Source organism: Entelurus aequoreus, linkage group LG09, assembly GCF_033978785.1.
Source record: "Entelurus aequoreus isolate RoL-2023_Sb linkage group LG09, RoL_Eaeq_v1.1, whole genome shotgun sequence".
In the NCBI taxonomy this organism is placed as follows: Eukaryota; Metazoa; Chordata; class Actinopteri; order Syngnathiformes; family Syngnathidae; genus Entelurus; species Entelurus aequoreus.
The window spans coordinates 6099304-6120797 of record NC_084739.1 but is presented as its reverse complement, the minus strand read 5'-3'; the positions used below and the strand labels follow the sequence as shown (position 1 = coordinate 6120797).

At 35.8% G+C, this 21494-nt stretch overlaps 2 protein-coding genes across 2 annotated transcripts in view; one reads left to right on the top strand and one right to left on the bottom strand.

Moving 5' to 3' along the window:
• Positions 1-7151, bottom strand: part of LOC133656758 (GTP-binding protein 2-like) — a 36410-nt gene extending 29259 nt beyond the window's left edge. The window contains exons 1-4 of the mRNA XM_062057597.1: positions 6772-7151; positions 2405-2431; positions 230-414; positions 18-126 (exon numbers count right to left, since the gene is read on the bottom strand). Coding sequence (XP_061913581.1) covers positions 18-126; positions 230-414; positions 2405-2431; positions 6772-6966 — 516 coding nt within the window. The 5' untranslated portion in view covers positions 6967-7151. The remainder of the gene's footprint in view (positions 1-17; positions 127-229; positions 415-2404; positions 2432-6771) is intronic.
• Positions 7152-11803: 4652 nt separating this feature from the next.
• On the top strand, positions 11804-16675 carry LOC133656757 (otoraplin-like). Its single transcript, XM_062057596.1, has 4 exons — positions 11804-12007; positions 12078-12217; positions 15143-15253; positions 15329-16675. Exons 1-4 carry the CDS (start codon positions 11893-11895, stop codon positions 15350-15352), a joined length of 390 nt encoding a protein of 129 aa, XP_061913580.1. The 5' UTR covers positions 11804-11892; the 3' UTR covers positions 15353-16675.
• Positions 16676-21494: the final 4819 nt, after the last annotated feature.

The window sequence follows — 21494 nt, the reverse complement described above, 5'->3', positions numbered from 1 at the left end:
ATGGCTGCCTTGCTAACCTGTTGGTCATCAGGGACCTTCCGAATCAAGACTTCAGCAATGGTATGAGGCTGATCGGCATCGTAGTCCACCTCAGAGTGTCGAAGGATGGTCATGTCAGCCCCAACTCTACAAATCCCAAACACAATGTCACGTATTTACTTGTTTATTCATCAACATGTACTATTTGTTGGCAGTGGGGAAGCGTCTTAAAAACTGGAATAGATCTTACTTCTCCGCCATCTTATGGAGGGTCGTCAGCGACGCCCTCATGTCATCCTCCGACAGTCCCACCAACATGCCGTTGTCCTCCACCCCAATCTGATAGACGGCTTCACCGCGACCCTCCTGGAGCCGCCATTTCATTTGCGTGACCAGGTGCTCCAAACGGCTTTGCGTGGGTTCCACTAGCTTCAGCTAAATTTAAAACATGTCATCAAAATTCTAAAATTAATCTTAATCAGGAAAAATTACTAATGGTGTTCCATAAATTATTTTTTTAAGTTTTTCTCTTCTTTTTTTCGGTTGAATTTTGAATTTTAAAGAGTCGAAATTGAAGATAAACTATGTTTCAAAATTTAATTGTCATTATTTTCATGTTTTCTCCTCTTTTAAACCGTTCAATTAAGTGTAAATATCATTAATTATTAATAATAACATAGAGTTAAAGGTAAATTGAGCAAATTGGCTATTTCTGGCAATTTATTTAAGTGTGTATCAAACTGGTAGCCCTTCGCATTAATCAGTACCCAAGAAGTAGCTCTTGGTTTCAAAAAGGTTGGTGACCCCTGGCGTAGAGCTTTCAAATGAATCTTAAATAACAGGTAATCTCTGAAGGCTGCAGATTTACTGCAATCTTGTAGACATTGTGAGCAAATCAGGTCAATGACCCTTAAATGTGTGTTGACTTTACAGCACACCATTTACTTATATGACCCACTCCAAGCAACCTTCCCTAGTCATGATGCAAAAGAAAAATGCAAACAAAATAAAGGTCATTAAAAACATCCAAACACCACTTTAATTTTTTTTGTAAAAACACCCATTTAAATCCGTTAGAGTGCATGATGGGAAAAATGTAAAACACTTTCTCCACATTTATCCATGTTTGGCTCATTTTAGCTGCTGGATATTTCTTATTGATTACAAACCTTTAAAAAAGTAATTATGGTATTAAGCAAGGTAGGAGTCGAACTTTCACATACTTAATATCCAATTATATTAATATAATATGCACACACATACACGCACATTCATACCTATTAGGGCTGCAAATCTTTGGGTGTCCCACGATTCGATTCAATATTGATTCTTGCGGTCACGATTCGATTCTAAATCGATTTTTTCCGATTCAACGCGATTCTCGCTTCAAAAACGATATTTTCCCGATTCAAAGATGATTCTCTATTCATGGAATACATAGATTTCAGCAGGATCTACCCCAGTCTGCTGACATGCAAGCAGAGTAGTAGATTTTTATAAAAAGCTTTTAGAATTGTAAAGGACAATGTTTTATCAACTGATTGCAATAATGTACATTTGTTTGAACTATCAAATGAACCAAAAATATGACTTATTTTATGTTTGTGAAAATATTGGACACAGTGTGTTGTCAAGCTTATGAGATGCGATGCAAGTGCAAGCCACTGTGACACTATTGTTCATTTATTTTTATTTTTTATAAATGTCTAATAATAATGTCAATGAGGGATTTTTAATCACTGCTATGTTGAAATTGTAACTAATATTGATACTGTTGTTGATAATATTCATTTTTGTGTCACTACTTTTGGTTTGTTCTGTGTCGTGTTTGTGTCTCCTCTCAACTGCTCTGTTTATTGCAGTTCTGAGTGTTGCTGGGTCGGGTTTGGTTTTGGAATTGGATTGCATTGTTATGGTATTGCTGTGTATTTTTTTTTTGGATTGATTAATTAAAAAAAATAAAAATAAATAAAATAAAAAATAGATTTTTTAAAAATGAGAATTGATACTGAATCGCACAACGTGAGAATCGCGATTCGAATACGAATAGATTTTTTCCCACACCCCTAATACATATATACACATAAATTATATATTACATATATATATATAAAAATAATTTAAAAAAAAAAAAAACAATTTAAAAATTAAAAAAAAAAAATTTAAAAATTAAAAAAAAAAATAATATATATATATATATATATATATATATATATATATATATATATATATATATATATATATATATATATATATATATATATATATATATATATATATATATATGCAGCAAGTTCTGCCAGTTGGCACAGAAACAAACACGAATATAGTTGCACTTGTAATGATATAACGACATGCCAGCAAACCACAACACCCTCAAACATGTTGATTAAATAAACCAGTCAAAAGTTGTGTATGCTCTTACCTTATACTCTATATTACCCTCTTCAGCCTGCAATGAAAGAAAAAGAGTCAGGCACGGACAATCAAACTGAAACTGAAAGAGTTGACTGTGCGGTGAAAAGGTAACTGAACTCACAGCAGCTTTTGCAAGTTTCCGAAATAAGAAATACATATGGAGGCACAATTTTAAGAACACACGTATGAGTGACTCTGCATTAACTATAATAAGCTAACTGGCTTAGTATTGGAGTTACAATGTACGCTATATTGCCAAAAATATTTGGCCACCCATCCAAATGATCAGAATCAAATGTCCTAATCACTTAGCCCGGCCACAGGTGTATACAATCAAGCACTTAAGCATGGAGACTGTTTCTACAAACATTTGTGCAAGAATGGGCCGCTTTCAGTGATTTCCAGCGTGGAACTGTCATACAAATCCAGTCGTGAAATTTCCTCGCTCCTAAATATTCCAAAGTCAACTGTCGGCTTTGTTATAAGAAAAGTGAAGAGTTTGGGAACAACAGCAACTCAGCCACCAAGTGGTAGGCCACGTAAACTGACAAGAGAGGGGTCAACGGATGCTGAAGCGCATAGTGCAAAGACTTTCTGCAGTCAGTTGCTACAGAGCTCCATACTTCAACTGACCTTCCAATTAGCCCACGTGCAGTACGCAGAGAGCTTCATGGAATGGGTTTCCATGGCCGAGCAGCTGCATCTAAGCCATACATGACCAAGTACAATGCAAAGCGTTGGATGCAGTGGTGTGAAGCACGTCGCCACTGGACTCTAGAGCAGTGGAGACGCCTTCTCTGGACTGATGAATCACGCTTTTCCATCGGGCAATCTGATGGACCAGTCTGGGTTTGGAGGTTGCCAGGAGAACGCTACATTTCGGACTGCATTGTGCCGAGTGTGAAATTTGGTGGAGGAGGAATTATGGCGTGGGGTTGTTTTTCAGGAGTTGGGCTTGGCCCCTTAGTTCCAGTGAAAGGAACTTTGAATGTTCCAGGATACCAAAACATTTTGGACAATTCCATGCTCCCAACCTTGTGGGAACAGTTTGGAGCGGGGCCCCTTCCTCTTCCAACATGACAAGCAAGGTCCATAAAGACATGGATGACAGTCTGGTGTGGATGAACTTGACTGGCCTGCACAGAGTCCTGACCTGAACCCGATAGAAACACCTTCGGGATGAATCAGAACGGAGACTGAGAGCCAGGCCTTCTCCACCAACATCAGCGTGTGACCTCACCAATGCGCTTTTGGAAGAATGGTGGAAAATTCCTATAAACACACTCCGAAACCTTGTGGACAGCCTTTCCCAGAAGAGTTGAAGCTGTAATAGCTGCAAAAGGTGGACCCACATCATATTGAACCCTATGGGTTAGGAATGGGATGGCACTTCAAGTTTATATGTGAGTCAAGGCAGGTGGCCACATACTATTGGCAATATAGTGTATGTTTACTTTGTCGGGTAAATGACGGTCAAGCCAAATAATGCAACACTTCGTTATTGTGTGGTAACATACAAAATAACTAGAGATGTCCGATAATATCGGTCTGCCGATATTATCGGCCGATAAATGCGTTAAAATGTAATATCGGAAATTATCTGTATCGGTTTTTTTATTATCAGTATCGTTTTTTTTTTTTTTTTTTTTTTATTAAATCCACATAAAAAACACAAGATATACTTACAATTAGTGCACCAACCCAAAAAATCTCCCTACTCATTCACACAAAAGGGTTGTTTCTTTCTGTTATTAATATTCTGCTTCCTACATTATATATCAATATATATCAATACAGTCTGCAAGGGATACAGTCCGTAAGCACACATGATTGTGCGTGCTGCTGGTCCACTAATAGTACTAACCTTTAACAGTTAATTTTACAAATTTTCATTAATTACTAGTTTCTATGTAACTGTTTTTATATTGTTTTACTTTCTTTTTTATTCAAGAAAATGTTTTTAATGTATTTTTTTATTTTATTTTATTCATTTTTTAAAAAAAGTACCTTATCTTCACCATACCTGGTTGTCCAAATTAGGCATAATAATGTGTTAATTCCACGACTGTATATATCGGTTGATATCCGAACTAACAAAGGTCTTAACTCATTCTCTTTCTATGCCACATCAATGTGGAATGCGCTCCCAACAGGTATAAAAGAAAGGGCATCTCTATCCTCCTTCAAAACCGCTATAAAAGTTCACCTCCAGGCAGCTACAACCCTAAACTAACACCCTCCCCGGATTGCTAATAATCAAATGTAAACAATCAAATGCAGATTCTTTTTCTTATGCCTTCTGATCTCTCTCTCTCTCTCTCTCTCTCTCTCTCTCTCTCTCTCTCTCTCTCTCTCTCTCTCTATGTCCACTACTTGATGTCCATACCCCCCCCCCACCCCACCCCCCCTCCACACTCCTGATTGTAAATAATGTAAATAATTCAATGTGATTATCTTGTGTGATGACTGTATTATGATGATAGTATATATGATAGTATATATCTGTATCATGAATCAATTTAAGTGGACCCCGACTTAAACAAGTTGAAAAACTTATTCGGGTGTTACCATTTAGTGGTCAATTGTACGGAATATGTACTTCACTGTGCAACCTACTAATAAAAGTCTCAATCAATCAATCAATCAATCGGTATCGGTAATTAAAGAGTTGGACAATATCGGCATATCGGCAAAAAGCCATTATCGGACATCCCTAAAAATAACGCATCTAAACAAGTTTATTAGCACAGATAAAGACACACACCCCCTGTTGAAATATTTACAAACACAGCTGCTACTATCAAGAGATCAGTTACATGTTTAAATGTATTTAAACTAGGGATGTCCGATAATGTTTTTTTTGCCGATATCCGATATTGTCCACCTCTTAATTACCGATACGATATATACAGTCGTGGGATTAACACATTATTATGCCTAATTTGGACAACCAGGTATGGTGAAGATAAGGTCCTTTTTAAAAAAAATAATAAAATGAAATAAGATAAATAAATTAAAAACATTTTCTTGAATAGTAATAATAGAAAGTAAAACAATGTTAAAAAAACAGTTACATAGAAACTAGTAATTAATAAAAATGAGTCAAATTAACTGTTAAAGGTTAGTACTATTAGTGGACCAGCAGCACGCACAATCATGTGTGCTTACGGACTGTATCCCTTGCAGACTGTATTGATATATATTGATATATAATGTAGGAACCAGAATATTAATAACAGAAAGTAACAACCCTTTTGTGTGATTGAGTGTAAATGCCCAGCTTCTCAGGCAAATCATATAGTTGATGTAGATGCCCATATCGGCTGTTCAGATTTACTTTACAAAAGAGAAGTGTAGGATACTTCTCTTGTTGCCTTATTTGTATTTTGACTTTATTAAATGAATTTATATTATCAGTTGGTGCAGCCGGGCCGGAGCAGGAGGGGATAGAAAGAGAAAAAAGGAAGAAAGAGGGGGGAATTGTGGGGACAAGAGGGGGATTAGACAGAGAGACAAAAACAACAACAACAACAACAACAACAGAGCAACATCAGCAAATACGACATGTACAAATATGATGCTAAAAGTAATAGCAAATAAGCAGTTGGCGAAAATAAAAAATAATACAGAAATGACAGTGAGCATTATTACACTAAAAATGGAGCAATATGAATACCAATAGAAATAGTGCTATTGATAATAAACAATACCAATACTTTACCTTTATTATCAACAATACAATTGTTCAAATGCAACAATACATATACGTAATGATAACTTGAGATACGAAAGAATGCAGAAAAATGGAGGGGAAGAAAGAGAAGCAACCTACATTAACCTTGTAGATTGTTATAGTAACAATAGGTTAAGCTTTGTCAGTGTGCCATGTGTTATACCCAGTTTACCCTAGGGCAACAACGTTAGATATGTGCAGTATATGTATATGTGCAGTATGTGTATATGTGTGCTTGTACAGTGAATGTACATGTACAATATTACATTTTAAAGCATTTATCGACTGATATTATCGGACAGCTCTAATTTAAACAATTATAAGGGGATTCCAGCTATTAATTGAAAAAAATATAATGTTATTAAAAGGACCCCTTATTTTTTTTATTTCGTTTTTACTTTCGCTTTGCAACAAGCTACGTGGCAGGACACGGATATAGCTATTGTTTGGTTAGCAAACAAAGAGTGGGACACAATATGCTAGCACTTTAAACTTAGTAATACACAATGTATATTATATATAACACACTTTAGCTGCTAACTTCATTTATATAAGTCGTGTATTGTTTATAGGCTACTTGTTGTGCAGTAACTATAGCATCCATGATGCTATTGTCGCCGGTGCTAATATGGCGAGCTTACCTCCGGAGGTAGATACGGGGCGTTATGGCTTGGTTTAAAGCTCGGTTTGAAGTGTCGACCATTGGATTTCTTTTTCTTCTTCGCCGAAGCCCTTCTGGGGACAAATCCGCAAGCATTCCCGGACTTTACTTCACTTTGAGAGTCACAATCGTGTCCATTTTCTGAGGCAAAAAAGTCCGAGACCAGTGCATCCATAAGCTATTTGCGTGGACCGGAGACGGCGGGTGGATGCGTCCAAGAAGCGGGTTACAAAATGCAGTTTAAATATATAACTATGTGTGTGTGTGTGTGGTTCTAAACCCCCCACCCGACCCCTACCAAGTACACACACCCTGCGAAGTCTCCAAAATAACAACAACAATACTGGAAGGGTGGTTTTGAGTTCGAGGACTACATACGTCACACTGTGAGACGTCATCACATGCGAGTTGTTTATTACAAACGAGCAAGACGAGAGGGCGGTTCACGGGGTCAAAGTCGCCTGGCGAGCGGTAAGCACCGCCCGCTTGAGATGCTCTGGCTTCCAACAGCACGCACGCACGCAGAGCCTTGCGTCAGCCGACGCGGAAGTCAATGTTTGTCAACAAGACTGACGAAAGTTTGCATTTATACGGTGAAATCGTGTCGGTGCAATTTTGAAATGATATTGCAGCATTTTTGAGTGAAATTTCTGAGCTGAATAATGCAGCTATTTTCACTAGTTCAAGTGTATCTGAGTATAGCTTATTGCAATAATGCCCATCAATTTTCTACCAGTCAAATACCATTTTTGACAATTTCATCATCATCATCATCCAACAAGTATGGCTCGAATAATAATATTCGAGTTTATCATATATATATATATATATATATATATATATATATATATATATATATATATATATATATATATATATATATATATATATATATATATATATATATATATATATATATATATATATATATATATATATATATATATATATATATATAAATTTATATAAATGATAAATAAATGTATATATTATTATATTTATATATTTTATATATATATATATATATATATATATATATATATATATATATATATATATATATATATATATATATATATATATATATATATATATATATATATATTTTTTAAATTTATTTTATTTTATTTTATTTATTTATTTATTTATTTATTTCAAATATACATAAAAACAAGAGCAAGCTTGATCCAATACAGTGCTATAGCCTTAACAGCCATTATAACAAAATGGACTTTATTTTCATTTTATTTTATTTTTTATTTGAAAAGGAGTGAGATGGATATATAATATCCATCAATTTTCTACCAGTCAAATACAATTTTTGACAATGTCATCATCATCATCCAAAAAGTATGGCTCAAAAAATAATATTCAAGTTTATCATATATATATATATATATATATATATATATATATATATATATATATATATATATATATATATATATATATATATATATATATATATATATATATATATATATATATATATATATATATATATATATATATATATATATATATATATATGTCTTAATTAGATTATCCAAAAAATAGTGCTCGATACCGTGGTAGAGCGTAATATGTATGTGTGGGAAAAAATCACAAGACTATTTCATCTCTACAGGCCTGTTTCATGAGGGGTTTCCTCAATCCTCAGGAGATTGAGGAATCTCCTGAGGATTGTGATTTTTTCCCACACATACATATATATATATATATATATATATATATATATATATATATATATATATATATATATATATATATATATATATATATATATATATATATATATATATATATATATATATATATATATATAAAAGCTTCAAGAGTAGAGTCATGCCAACGTTACATTGCAAACCATCAAACTTTCCCACATTTGGTGACAAAAGCCCAAACACTGTTATTTAACATTGTTTATATCTGTTTAATATATGCTGTTTGAATTTGGGAATGATCAGATGAAACACTTGGAAGGAGTTGTCCTGTACCACCCCTGGAAATGGTCAAAATAGCACAGAAATACGCAATTTAAAACATGTTGGATGTTTAAGTTCTTGAGACTGTTTTGAGTGTCTTGTGACTCTTGTCCTAAAAGAAATGCCTACCAAATTATGTGTCGTTAAGTGGTCATGGCAGCTAACTTCTTAACTTTCCAAATCCGCGGCAAATTAGAACATTTGATTAGCGAATACTTTTCATGCGTACCTCAATAAAATCATTAAACTCTAAAGGAGGGGTGCCCACAATTTTTCATTGGTGACCAACATTATATATATATATATATATATATATATATATATATATATATATATATATATATATATATATATTTATATATATCAATCAATCAATGTTTATTTATATAGCCCTGAATCACAAATGTCTCAAAGGGCTGCACAAGCCACAACGACATCCTCGGTACAGAGCCCACATAGGGGCAAGGAAAAACTCACCCCAGTGGGACGTCGATGTGAATGACTATGAGAAACCTTGGAGAGGACCGCATATGTGGGTAACCCCATATATATATATATATATATATATATATATATATATATATATATATATATATATATATATATATATATATATATATATATATATATATATATGATGAACTCGAATATTATTATTATTATATTATATATATATATATATATATATATATATATATATATATATATATATATATATATATATATATATATATATATATATATATATATATATATATGATAAACTCGAATATTATTATTTAAAAAAACACCCATTCAAATCCACTAGAGTGCATGATGGGAAAATGTAAAACACTTTCTCCACATTTATCCATGTTTGGTGCATTTTAGCTGCTTGATATTTCTTATAGATCTTTTTCTTTTTAATAATAATAGATTTTATTTGTAAAAAGCACTTTACACTGAGTAAACAAACTCACAGTGCTACAGTGTATTAAAAAAAATAAAAATAAAAAGATAATACAAATAAATAAAAATAAGAACTAGTACAGCCTAATAGCTAGAACTAGTATGCATACATCTAAAAAAAAAGGCTGTTTTTTTTTTTTTTTAAAAAAGAAGGGTTTTTTAAACCTTTTTTAAAAGCATCTACAGTCTGTGGTGCCCTCAGGTGGTCAGGGAGAGCGTTCCGCAGACTGGGAGCGGCGGATTCTTATTGATTACAAACCTTTAAAAAAGTCATAATGGAAGTAAGCAAAGTAGGAGTCGAACTTTTACATACTTAATATCCAATTATAATAATATAATATGTACAAACACACATGCACATCCTGACAATAAAATTGCATTTGTGTACAAATATGTGGGTCTTTTCTTAAGCTAAATTCAATCCAATAAATCATGATTAATCCAAATTCCTAAACTTGATTATTCTGATCAAACCAATTATTAATCATTTGACAGCCTTTCTATAAATGTTTCATTTTAAGAGTGCATTGGCAAGGATATTGGTAATTGTCTTCATTTTTGGCAGTTTTACTGAGTTTCTACACATTGTAATGGATGTATGCAGCATTTTACTAAAGTTAGAGACTATGCATACATCTAAAAAAAGGTTGTTTTTTTTTCAAAGAAGGGTTTTTAAGCCTTTTTTAAAAGCATCCACAGTTTGTGGTGCCCTCAAGTGGTCAGGGACAGCGTTCCACAGACTGGGAGCGGCAGATTGTTATTGATTACAAACCTTTAAAAAAGTCATAATGGAAGTAAGCAAAGTAGGAGTCGAAATTTTACATACTTAATATACAATTATAATTAGGGATGTCCGATAATGGCTTTTTGCCGATATCCGATATTCCGATATTGTCCAACTCTTTAATTACCGATACCGATATCAACCGATACCGATATCAACCAATATATGCAGTCGTGGAATTAACACATTATTATGCCTAATTTGGACAACCAGGTATGGTGAAGATAAGGTACTTTTTAAAAAAAATAGTAAAATAAGATAAATAAATTAAAAACATTTTCTTGAATAAAAAAAGAAAGTACAACAATATAAAAACAGTTACATAGAAACTAGTAATGGATGAAAATGAGTAAAATTAACTGTTAAAGGTTAGTACTATTAGTGGACCAGCAGCACGCACAATCATGTGTGCTTACGGACTGTATCCCTTGCAGACTGTATTGATATATATTGATATATAATGTAGGAACCAGAATATTAATAACAGAAAGAAACAACCCTTTTGTGTGAATGAGTCTAAATGGGGGAGGGAGGTTTTTTGGGTTGGTGCACTAATTGTGAGTGTATCTTGTGTTTTTTATGTTGATTTAATTAAAAAAAATAAAAATAAAAAAAACCCGATACCGATAATAAAAAAAACGATACCGATAATTTCCGATATTACATTTTAACGCATATATCCCTGCCGTCTAATTTTAATAATATAATATGCACACACACACACAAACACACATGCACATCCTGACAATAAAATTGCATTTGTGTACAAATATGTGGGTCTTTTCTTAAGCTAAGTTCAATCTAATTTATCATGATTATTCCAAATTCCTAAACGTGATTAGTCTGATTAAAGCAATTATTAATCATTTGACAGCCTTTATATAAATGTTTTATTTTAAGAGTGCCTTGGCAAGGGTATTTGGAATTTTCTGCATTTTTGGCAGTTTCACCGAGTTTCTTTGATTGATTGATTGATTGGTTGAAACTAATATTAGTAGATTGCACAGTACAGTACGTATTCCGTACAATTGACCACTAAATGGTAACACCCGAATCAGTTTTTCAACTTGTTTAAGTCTCACGTTAACCAATTCATGGTAATAGATGTTGTAATAGATGGATGCAGCGTTTTCCTAAAGCAAGAGACTCATTTTCTACATAAACCGTGCAAGTAAACATGTTGTTTTTAAGAATAGTTGGCCCAACTCCCTCTGGCAGTTAACAAGCGTGTGACCGTTTTGAACACCAACCCTGATTGGACGGCTTCCGCCTGTGACGCAAAGGCACCACCCATTTGTTTTCCCCTCGTCTGGAGGGAAGTTTTCTCTCGAATCCTTTTAATAGTTCCACTTCTGCAACATTTTTTGGAGGGGGAAAAAAAAAAATGCTGCGCCCGCTCGTGATTCTGCTTTGCCTGGGGACGCTCCGCCACACCTCGGAGGCCGTGGAGGCGGAAAAGCTGGCGGATAAAAAGACGTGCGGCGACGAAGAGTGCTCGTGTGAGTAAGAAGTAACTCGGGAGAGAACGGCGTTTAAGGCGTCACATGTTTGCGTGGTTCCTTCTTTCAGATGTGCTCTCCATGGCCACAGTTTTGGATGACTTCATAGGTCCGGACTGCAGATTCATCAACCTCAAGAAGGAGCAGAAGGTTTATGTGTATTCTAAACTGGTACCAGAGGAGGGCGGTGGCGTCTTCTGGTCTGGCAGTGTAGGTCCAAAACACTAAGAAATGAGACTGCTTTGAAATATAATACAAACCCCGTTTCCATATGAGTTGGGAAATTGTGTTAGATGTCAATATAAACGGAATACAATGATTTGCAAATCATTTTCAACCCAGTTGAATATGCTACAACGACAACATATTTGACGTTCAAACTGATAAACATTTTTTTTTTTTTGCAAATAATCATTAACTTTAGAATTTGATGGCAGCAACACGTGACAAAGAAGTTGGGAAAGGTGGCAATAAATACTGATAAAGTTGAGGAATGCTCATCAAACACTTATTTGGAACATCCCACAGGTGTGCAGGCTAATTGGGAACAGGTGGGTGCAGGGCCGGCCCGTGGCATAGGCCGTATAGGCAAATGCTAAGGGCGCCGTCCATCAGGGGGCGCCACGCCAGTGCCACAAATGTTGGAGAAAAAAAAAAGAAAAAAAAAAAGTAAACAAACTCAAAGTGCTACAGTGTATTAAAAAAAATAAAAATAAAAAGATAATAAAAATAAATAAAAATAAGAACTAGTACAGCCTAATGGCTAGAATTAGTATGCATACATCTAAAAAAAAAGGCTTTTTTAAAAAAAAAAAGAAGGGTTTTTTAAACCTTTTTTAAAAGCATCTACAGTCTGTGGTGCCCTCAGGTGGTCAGGGAGAGCGTTCCGCAGACTGGGAGCGGCGGATTCTTATTGATTACAAACCTTTAAAAAAGTCATAATGGAAGTAAGCAAAGTAGGAGTCGAACTTTTACATACTTAATATCCAATTATAATAATATAATATGTACAAACACACACGCATAGGTCCGGACTGCAGATTCATCAACCTCAAGAAGGAGCAGAAGGTTTATGTGTATTCTAAACTGGTACCAGAGGAAGGCGGTGGCGTCTTCTGGTCTGGCAGTGTAGGTCCAAAACACTAAGAAATGAGACTGTTATGGTACTATTAATTCTAAATACAAAAAATAATCCCACGTTAATTAAAATGCAAAGTAAAGCCTATTTAATAGAAACATTATTTGTTACCACGGTGCGCCCCCTCCCTTCCCGTATCATGACTTTTTTTGGACGTCACCACATCAAAACATCAACACAAGATGTCAAAACGGCCAAAACTGTCAGGTGCCCAGGGAAGAGAAAAAGAGAAAAGAAGAAGAGGAGGAGAAACGAGAAAAAGACAGAGGTAGCAGGTAGGTAACGTTAGCCTACATGAAATTATTTGTCTGTTACAGAATGTGATAGTAACCTGGCTTTTTAGCATTAAGCTAATGTTAGTTGGGAGAGTGGCTAATGTTAGTTGGGAGAGTGGCCGTGCCAGCAATCTGAGGGTTACTGGTTCAATCCCCACCTTCTACCATCCTAGTCACGTCCGTTGTGTCCTTGGGCAAGACACTTCACCCTTGCTCCTGATGGGTCCTGGTTAGCGCCTTGCATGGCAGCTCCCGCCATCAGTGTGTGAATGTGTGAAAAAGCTATTCGGTTTCTTGTGAGTATATACACTTCACTGTCGATGTGGGGGGGGGGGGGGGGGGGGGGGGGGATCGCCACCTAAAATCTTGCCTAGGGCGCCAGATTGGTTAGGGCCAGGCCTGGGTGGGTGCCATGATTGGGTATAAAAACAGCTTCCCAAAAAATGCTCAGTCTTTCACAAGAAAGGATGGGGCGAGGTACACCCCTTTGTCCACAACTGCGTGAGCAAATAGTCAAACAGTTTAAGAACAACGTTTCTCAAAGTGAAATTGCAAGAAATTTAGGGATTTCAACATCTACGGTCCATATTATCATCAAAAGGTTCAGAGGATCTGGAGAAATCACTCCACGTAAGCGGCATGGCCGGAAACCAACATTGAATGACCGTGACCTTCGATCCCTCAGACGGCACTGTATCAAAAACCGCCATCAATCTCTAAAGGATATCACCACATGGGCTCAGGAACACTTCAGAAAACCACTGTCACTAAATACAGTTCGTTGCTACATCTGTAAGTGCAAGTTAAAGCTGTACTATGCAAAGCGAAAGCCATTTATCAACAACACCCAGAAACGCCGCCGGCTTCTCTGGGCCCGAGATCATCTAAATGGACTGATGCAAAGTGGAAAAGTGTTCTGTGGTCTGACGAGTCCGCATTTAAAATTGTTTTTGGAAATATTCAACATCGTGTAAACCGGACCAAAGGGGAAGCGAACCATCCAGACTGTTATCGACGCAAAGTTGAAAAGCCAGCATCTGTGATGGTATGGGGGTGCACTAGTGCCCAAGGCATGGGTAACTTACACATCTGTGAAGGCACCATTAATGCTGAAAGGTACATACAGGTTTTGGAGCAACATATGCTGCCATCTAAGCACCGTCTTTTTCATGGACGCCCCTGCTTATTTCAGCAAGACAATGCCAAGCCACATTCAGCACGTGTTACAACAGCGTGGCTTCGTAAAAAAAAGAGTGCGGGTACTTTCCCGGCCCGCCTGCAGTCCAGACCTGTCTCCCATGGAAAATGTGTGGCGCATTATGAAGCGTAAAATACGACAACTGAGACCCCGGACTGTTGAACGACTGAAGCTCTACATAAAACAAGAATGGGAAAAAATTACACTTTCAAAGCTTCAACAATTAGTTTCCTCAGGTACCAAACGTTTATTGAGTGTTGTTAAAAGGAAAGGTGATGTAACACAGTGGTGAACATGCCCTTTCCCAACTACTTTGGCACGTGTTGCAGCCATGAAATTCTAAGTTAATTATTATTTGAGTTTGAACATCTTAATATCTTGTCTTTGTAGTGCATTTAATTGAATATGGCTTGAAAAGGATTAGCAAATCATTGTATTCCGTTTATATTTACATCCAACACAATTTCCCAACTCATATGGAAACAGGGTTTGTACAAGCCTTTGAGTTGTGGTCACTGTTGTAGGTGTACGGCGATCGCTACGTGGACCAGATGGGCATCATCGGATACTTCCCTGCTACCTTAGTGAAGGAGACGCAGAGGTTTAGAGAGGAAACAGTTGAGATTCCAACAACAGTGAGTACATTAACTTGGCCTTGGATGAATATTTCATATCCACTGAGCTTTATAAATGTGTTTCTTTCACTCCAGAACGCAGATTTCTCCTGTGCTTAAATAAGGTGGACACGGACGGACGCTTCCTCTGTGCTCGTTCCAGCAATCTGGGCGACAGAATTTGAATCCACGGTTGTTATCCGCAGAAGTGCTGCAACCAAACTGCGGCGGCCTTTCATTTATTTGTCACGCCAATTCACATCAGTTTTAATGATAACGGGTTAGTTTTACGGATGTCCTAACCAACATTTTTGGCCTTAGACTTAGACAAACTTTATTGATCCACAATTGGTGGGTGTGTTATGTTCCACGTAGTGGGAGTTTGTTTGTTTTGTTTCTTCTTCTATTGTTTGTACAGGTCACAATCATGTTCCCAGCTGCTCCTCATTTCACCTGTTGATCAGCCAGCCAATCCCGGTCCACCATTCATCCTCCGCCTGCTCACCACTGGATGAGGTGGATTCTTTTTCTGACATGCTGTGTGGAACTTTGGTAGACGCTAGGGATGATACTCGAAACCGGTTTTCCCGGTTGTTCGATAAGAAAAGAACACAGTCCTCGGACTCGAATCCCTTTTTAAAAACCGGTACCCGTTATCGAGACCACTATAGTAAAGAAAAAGAGTTGGTTCTATATTCAAACCCCTCGGAACCAATCCCGTCCCGACCAGAAATGCTCCGTGTGACATCACAAGAAATGACGTCACGTAGCACGGTCATTAAGCGCAGATAGCGAAAGCAGGAAAAAAATGGACGGGAAAAAGCGCTCCAATGTGTAATAAAGTTCAAAACAAAAGGTATAATCCAATGAATAACTTTACTGGGAGATTTGAGCAGACTACAAACACATGACCAACACTTTTACGACCAACCGGAAACATAGCAACGCACCTCCTGGTCGGATCACAGCTGACTCTTCTCACCCTGGACACACACTATTCTCCCCTCTCCCCTCAGGCAGGAGACTACGCTCCATCCAGACCCACACCTCCCGCCACCTGAACAGTTTTTTCCCCTCGGCCGTCAGGCAAATGAACAAGAACTCCTAACAGCAGCTCCTTGAATTCCTTGAATCCCTTCTAAGTCTATCTGATAGCTCAGTCACAGCTCTTTTTATACCAAATATGTGTTATATGTGTTTTGTTTTGCACGATTGCACCAAGAAAAATTCCTAGTTTGTGAACCCGTTCTCAAACAATGGCAATAAAAACTATTCTGATTCTGATTCTGATTCTTTACGGCAGCTGTCGCAACGTTCTTATAGCAACCGCAGCACATACATATATGACATGATCTCCCTTTCTCAACTTTTGTTTTTCTTTCCTTGTAAACAAAACAAAATCACACTGTATTTGTGTTGTCTGTCTAATTATAAATAATGCAGACGAGGCGTGTTGGCTGAGTTCTTGACGTTTACTTTCACGGGTGACGACATGCAACAACACTTTTCGGGGCTACCGCGCATGCTCGTCACTCCCGTTGCATGATGGGTAGTGTAGTTGTTATATTCCCTAGCTCGGGGGTCGGCAACCCGCGGCTCCGGAGCCGCATGCGGCTCCTTGACCACTCTGATGCGGCTCAGCTACATACTTGACGACCCCCCGATTTTCCCAGGAGATTTATGGATCTCAGTGTCTCTCATAGATTACTCCCAGGGAAAAAATAATCCGATTTACACTCTAATTACTAAATAAAGGGCGTGCCCTAATTGCACTGCAGTAATTGTCCTCTATAGCATTTACATACAGCGTGCCAGTCCAGCCACATGTTGCATGTTGTTATTACTTGCACACACAGGAGACAGCAAAGCATACTTACTCATCAGCCACACAGCTTACACTGACGGTAGCCGTATCAAACAACTTTAACATTGTTACGTTACAAATATGCACCACACTGTGAACCCACACCAAAAAAGAATGAAAAACACATTTCTGGAGAACATCCCACCGTAACACAACATAAACACAACACAACCATTACCCAGAATCCCATGCAGCCCTAACTCTTCCGGTCTACATTATACACCCCCGCTACCACCAAATCCCCCCACACATGAACCCCCCCCCCCCTCTCCGTGCGTTGGTTGAGCGGAAGAGTTAGGGCTGCATGGGATTCTGAGTATTGGTACCGTCAGTGTAAGATGTGTGGCTGCTGAGGTAGTACGCCTTGCTGTCACTTATGTGAGCAAGTTGAAACTGCAATCTACAAGTGATCGGGCAGGTACACTGTTAGGGCAGACTGTAGAGGGCGCCAAATGCAGTGTCATCACGCTCTGATATTCGGGAGTCTCCCGGGAAAAATGAGAGGGTTGGCAAGTATGACGCTATCAAGCGCCATTCATTCAAAACTCGCGGGGCTGCACTAACATCAAATTTCCACATTAAAGTGCGTGCCGGTGCGTGTGTCGGAGACCCCTGGTTAACATAGCACAAGGCATTTAAGTTTGGCATTTTAAATTTTAAATTTTTTTTTGTGGCTCCCATTACTTTCTTTAATTTGTGAAACTTGCCAAAATGGCTCTTTGAGTGGTAAAGGTTGCCGACCCCTGCCCTAGCTCATAACATCTTTCCCCCTATAAAGAAATAATGTTAACTCAATAAAGTGTATTTCTTTTTTTAGCTTTAACTTTTCATTTTTTAGCATTGTAACCACATTTGCAAACAACTTTTCTATTCATAGAATTTTCTTTCAATAAAGAAATAAAGTGCAAAAAATGTCAAAGCATCATAACAAACAGTTATGTCAAATAGCAGCAGAAGTGCACTTTTTAGAGAGTTGTATTATTTCCAGTTTTGTGCCCAAGGGACTGATTTTATTTAACACTATATTATTATTTATACACCTATAGTGATCACAGAGACAGCTTGTTTTTGTGTTACCTTATATATTTGTTTTTCTGAAAAATCCCACTTAATATACTTTGGGTAACAACAGTCAATATTTTTATTTTTTATTTTTTTAGGGGGGCAACAGTCAATATTTATTTATTTTTTAGATTAAATTGTTTTCTTATATAATAAAAGTGAGCTTTTGTTAAACCAAATATTGTGTTTTTTTCCCCATATACAACAACCTATCTGGACTCGATAATAGATTCGATAAGGAATCGGTTCGATAAGAGGATTCGATAATAGACTCGAACTCGATAATTTCTTATCAAACATCATCCCTAGTAGACGCTACTTTGTCTTTGACGCTACTTTGTTTTTGTAATCATTTTTGTTAAGCTCTTTGCTAAACTTGAGCCGCCCGTTTTTTTGTCTTCCTTTTTGTTTTACCTTTCAACTTTGGTAAGTATCTGCAGCCTAGTGTTGGGAAAGGTTAGACAGAGGCCTCTATACACTACACATGTAGGATTTGTTTGTGTATAGCAGGGGTGTCCAAACTTTTTCTACTGAAAAAAATCTACACGGAAAAATTAAAGCATGCGGGGGCCATTTTGATATTTTTCATTTCAAACCATAACAAAATATATGGATTTTTTTTTTACCTTTAGGGCTCCCGGGGACCATAAAGGGTCTGTCATTAAAATGTTAAAAATAAGTCAAATTATCATTATTTTTTTATTTAACGCTTACAGTAAATCTCTATCAACTTCAGGTTGATATAAAGTAAAAAAAAAAAAAAAAAGGTTTTATGCCTTTTCTGTCAAAGACAACTTTGTTTTTATAGTAAAACTGAAATATTTAGTAATTAGAGCCCTGAAAGATCAATAATGCAGGACACCATTGATTTTAATTCTTTAATATTTTTGAGTAATCACAGTGAAAAGTTAAATAAAATCCCACAAAATATATTTGGGATCCAAAAGGTCCCCCACTCTTAAAGTGATACATTTTTATAAGTTATTGTTTTACTTTTAACACTTAAGTTACGAGATCAACTTCAGATATATCTGAACTATTATTTTGTTTGTTTTGTGCTCTTTTGTCAAAGAAAACTTTGATGTTTTTATATGGCAACCACACAATATATGCAATATTTTTTCCACATAAAACATTTCAAAGTGACATTTTTGAAGTAATTGGAGCCTTGAATAGGTCAATAATTAAATTTAACAGATTTTTTTGTCTTTTTTTTTTTTGAACAATGGCAAAAAAAACAAAAATAAAGAAAGACAAAAGAAAAAAAACAGCCTGCATGGCAGCTTTGTGTCAACATTGCAACTTTTTCTCGTATAAAAAAATAAAACGTATAATTGACGGATAAATCTGAAGTTGATCTCGAGAATTTATTTTTTAACACTATAATTATTTGGATCCCCAATAATTTTAGAGTGATTTGTTTTTAATTATCATTGCTCAAAAAATAATAATGAATAAATTAAATGAATTAAAATCAATGTTGTTATGAGTTATTGACCTTTTTAAGGCTCCAATTATTATATAATCTCAAATATTCCACTTAAAAATTTTATTGTGTGAAAATATTGCATATTTTCTATGTTTTCCATAAAAAAAACAGGGTTTTCTTTGACAATAAAAGCATACAACTTAAATCTTTAAAACCGTTATATTGACAGACCTAATGTTGATCTAGAGCAGGGGTCACCAACCTTTTGAAAGCAAGAGCTACTTCTTGGGTACTGATTAATGCGAAGGGCTACCAGTTTGATACACACTTAAATAAATTGCCAGAAATAGCCAATTTGCTAAATTTACCTTTAACTCTATGTTATTATTAATAATTAATGATATTTACACTTAATTGAACGGTTTAAAAGAGGAGAAAACACGAAAAAAATGACAATTACATTTGAAACATAGTTTATCTTCAATTTCGACTCTTTAAAATTCAAAATTCAACCGGAAAAAAGAAAGAGAAAAACTAACTAATTCGAATCTTTTTGAAAAATTAAAAAAATAATTTATGGAACATCATTAGTAATTTTTCCTGATTAAGATTCATTTTAGAATTTTGATGACATGTTTTAAATTGGTTAAAATCCAATCTACACTTTGTTAGAATATATAACAAATTGGACCAAGCTATATTTCTAACAAAGACAAATCATTATTTCTTCTAGATTTTCCAGAACAAACATTTTAAAAGAAATTCAAAAGACTTTGAAATAAGATTTAAATTTGATTCTACAGATTTTCTGGATTTGCCAGAATAATTTTTTAAAATTTTAATCATAATAAGTTTGAAGAAATATTTCACAAATATTCTTTGTCGAAAAAACAGAAGCTAAAATGAAAAATTAAATTCAAAATGCTATTTATTATTCTTTACAATAAAATTTTTTTTTTTTACTTGAACATTGATTTAAATTGTCAGGAAAGAAGAGGAAGGAATTTAAATGGTAAAAAGGTATTTGTGTTTAAAAATCCTAAAATCATTTTTAAGGTTGTATTTTTTCTCTAAAATTGTCTTTCTGAAAGTTATAAGAAGCAAAGTAAAAAAATTAATGAATTTATTTAAACAAAAGAAGACCAAGTCTTTAAAATATTTTCTTGGATTTTCAAATTCTATTTGAGTTTTGTCTCTCTTAGAATTAAAAATGTTGGGCAAAGCGAGACCAGCTTGTTAGTAAATAAATAAAATTAAAAAAATAGAGGCAGCTCACTGGTAAGTGCTGCTATTTGAGCTATTTTTAGAACAGGCCAGCGGGCTACTCATCTGGTCCTTACGGGCGACCTGGTGCCCGCGGGCACCGCGTTGGTGACCCCTGCTCTAGAGATTTAAAACTTGAATAATAATGAAAATAATAATACTGAATAATGACACATTTTTCATATTTTTTTGACCAAAACCCTTTGGGGTCCCCGGGATCAAGCCTGAGTGGAGGCCTAAATGTATATTTTTTATACATGTATTGTATTGGTTTTTAAAATAAAAAATATCAGAATGGCCCCCGCTTGCTTTGATTTTTCAGAATGCGGCCCTCAGTGGAAAAAGTTTGGACACCCTGATTTACACGATGAGTTGGGTGTGTCTTGACCTCCGCCGAACCCCTGAGCCCCGACTCACCGAAGCCCTGGGGTTCGATCAAACCCAGGTTAAGAACCACTGGCCTAGAGGGTGCTAACTTTTGAAAGTTTTGCAAACATGAACGTAATTTGGGGTGAGGAGAAACATGGAGGACATGTTTTGTCTTTGCACTTTTTAACATAAAAAATAATGTTATGCTATTAAATAGAGACTAGAGATGTCCGATAATATCGGTCTGCCGATATTATCGGCCGATAAATGCGTTA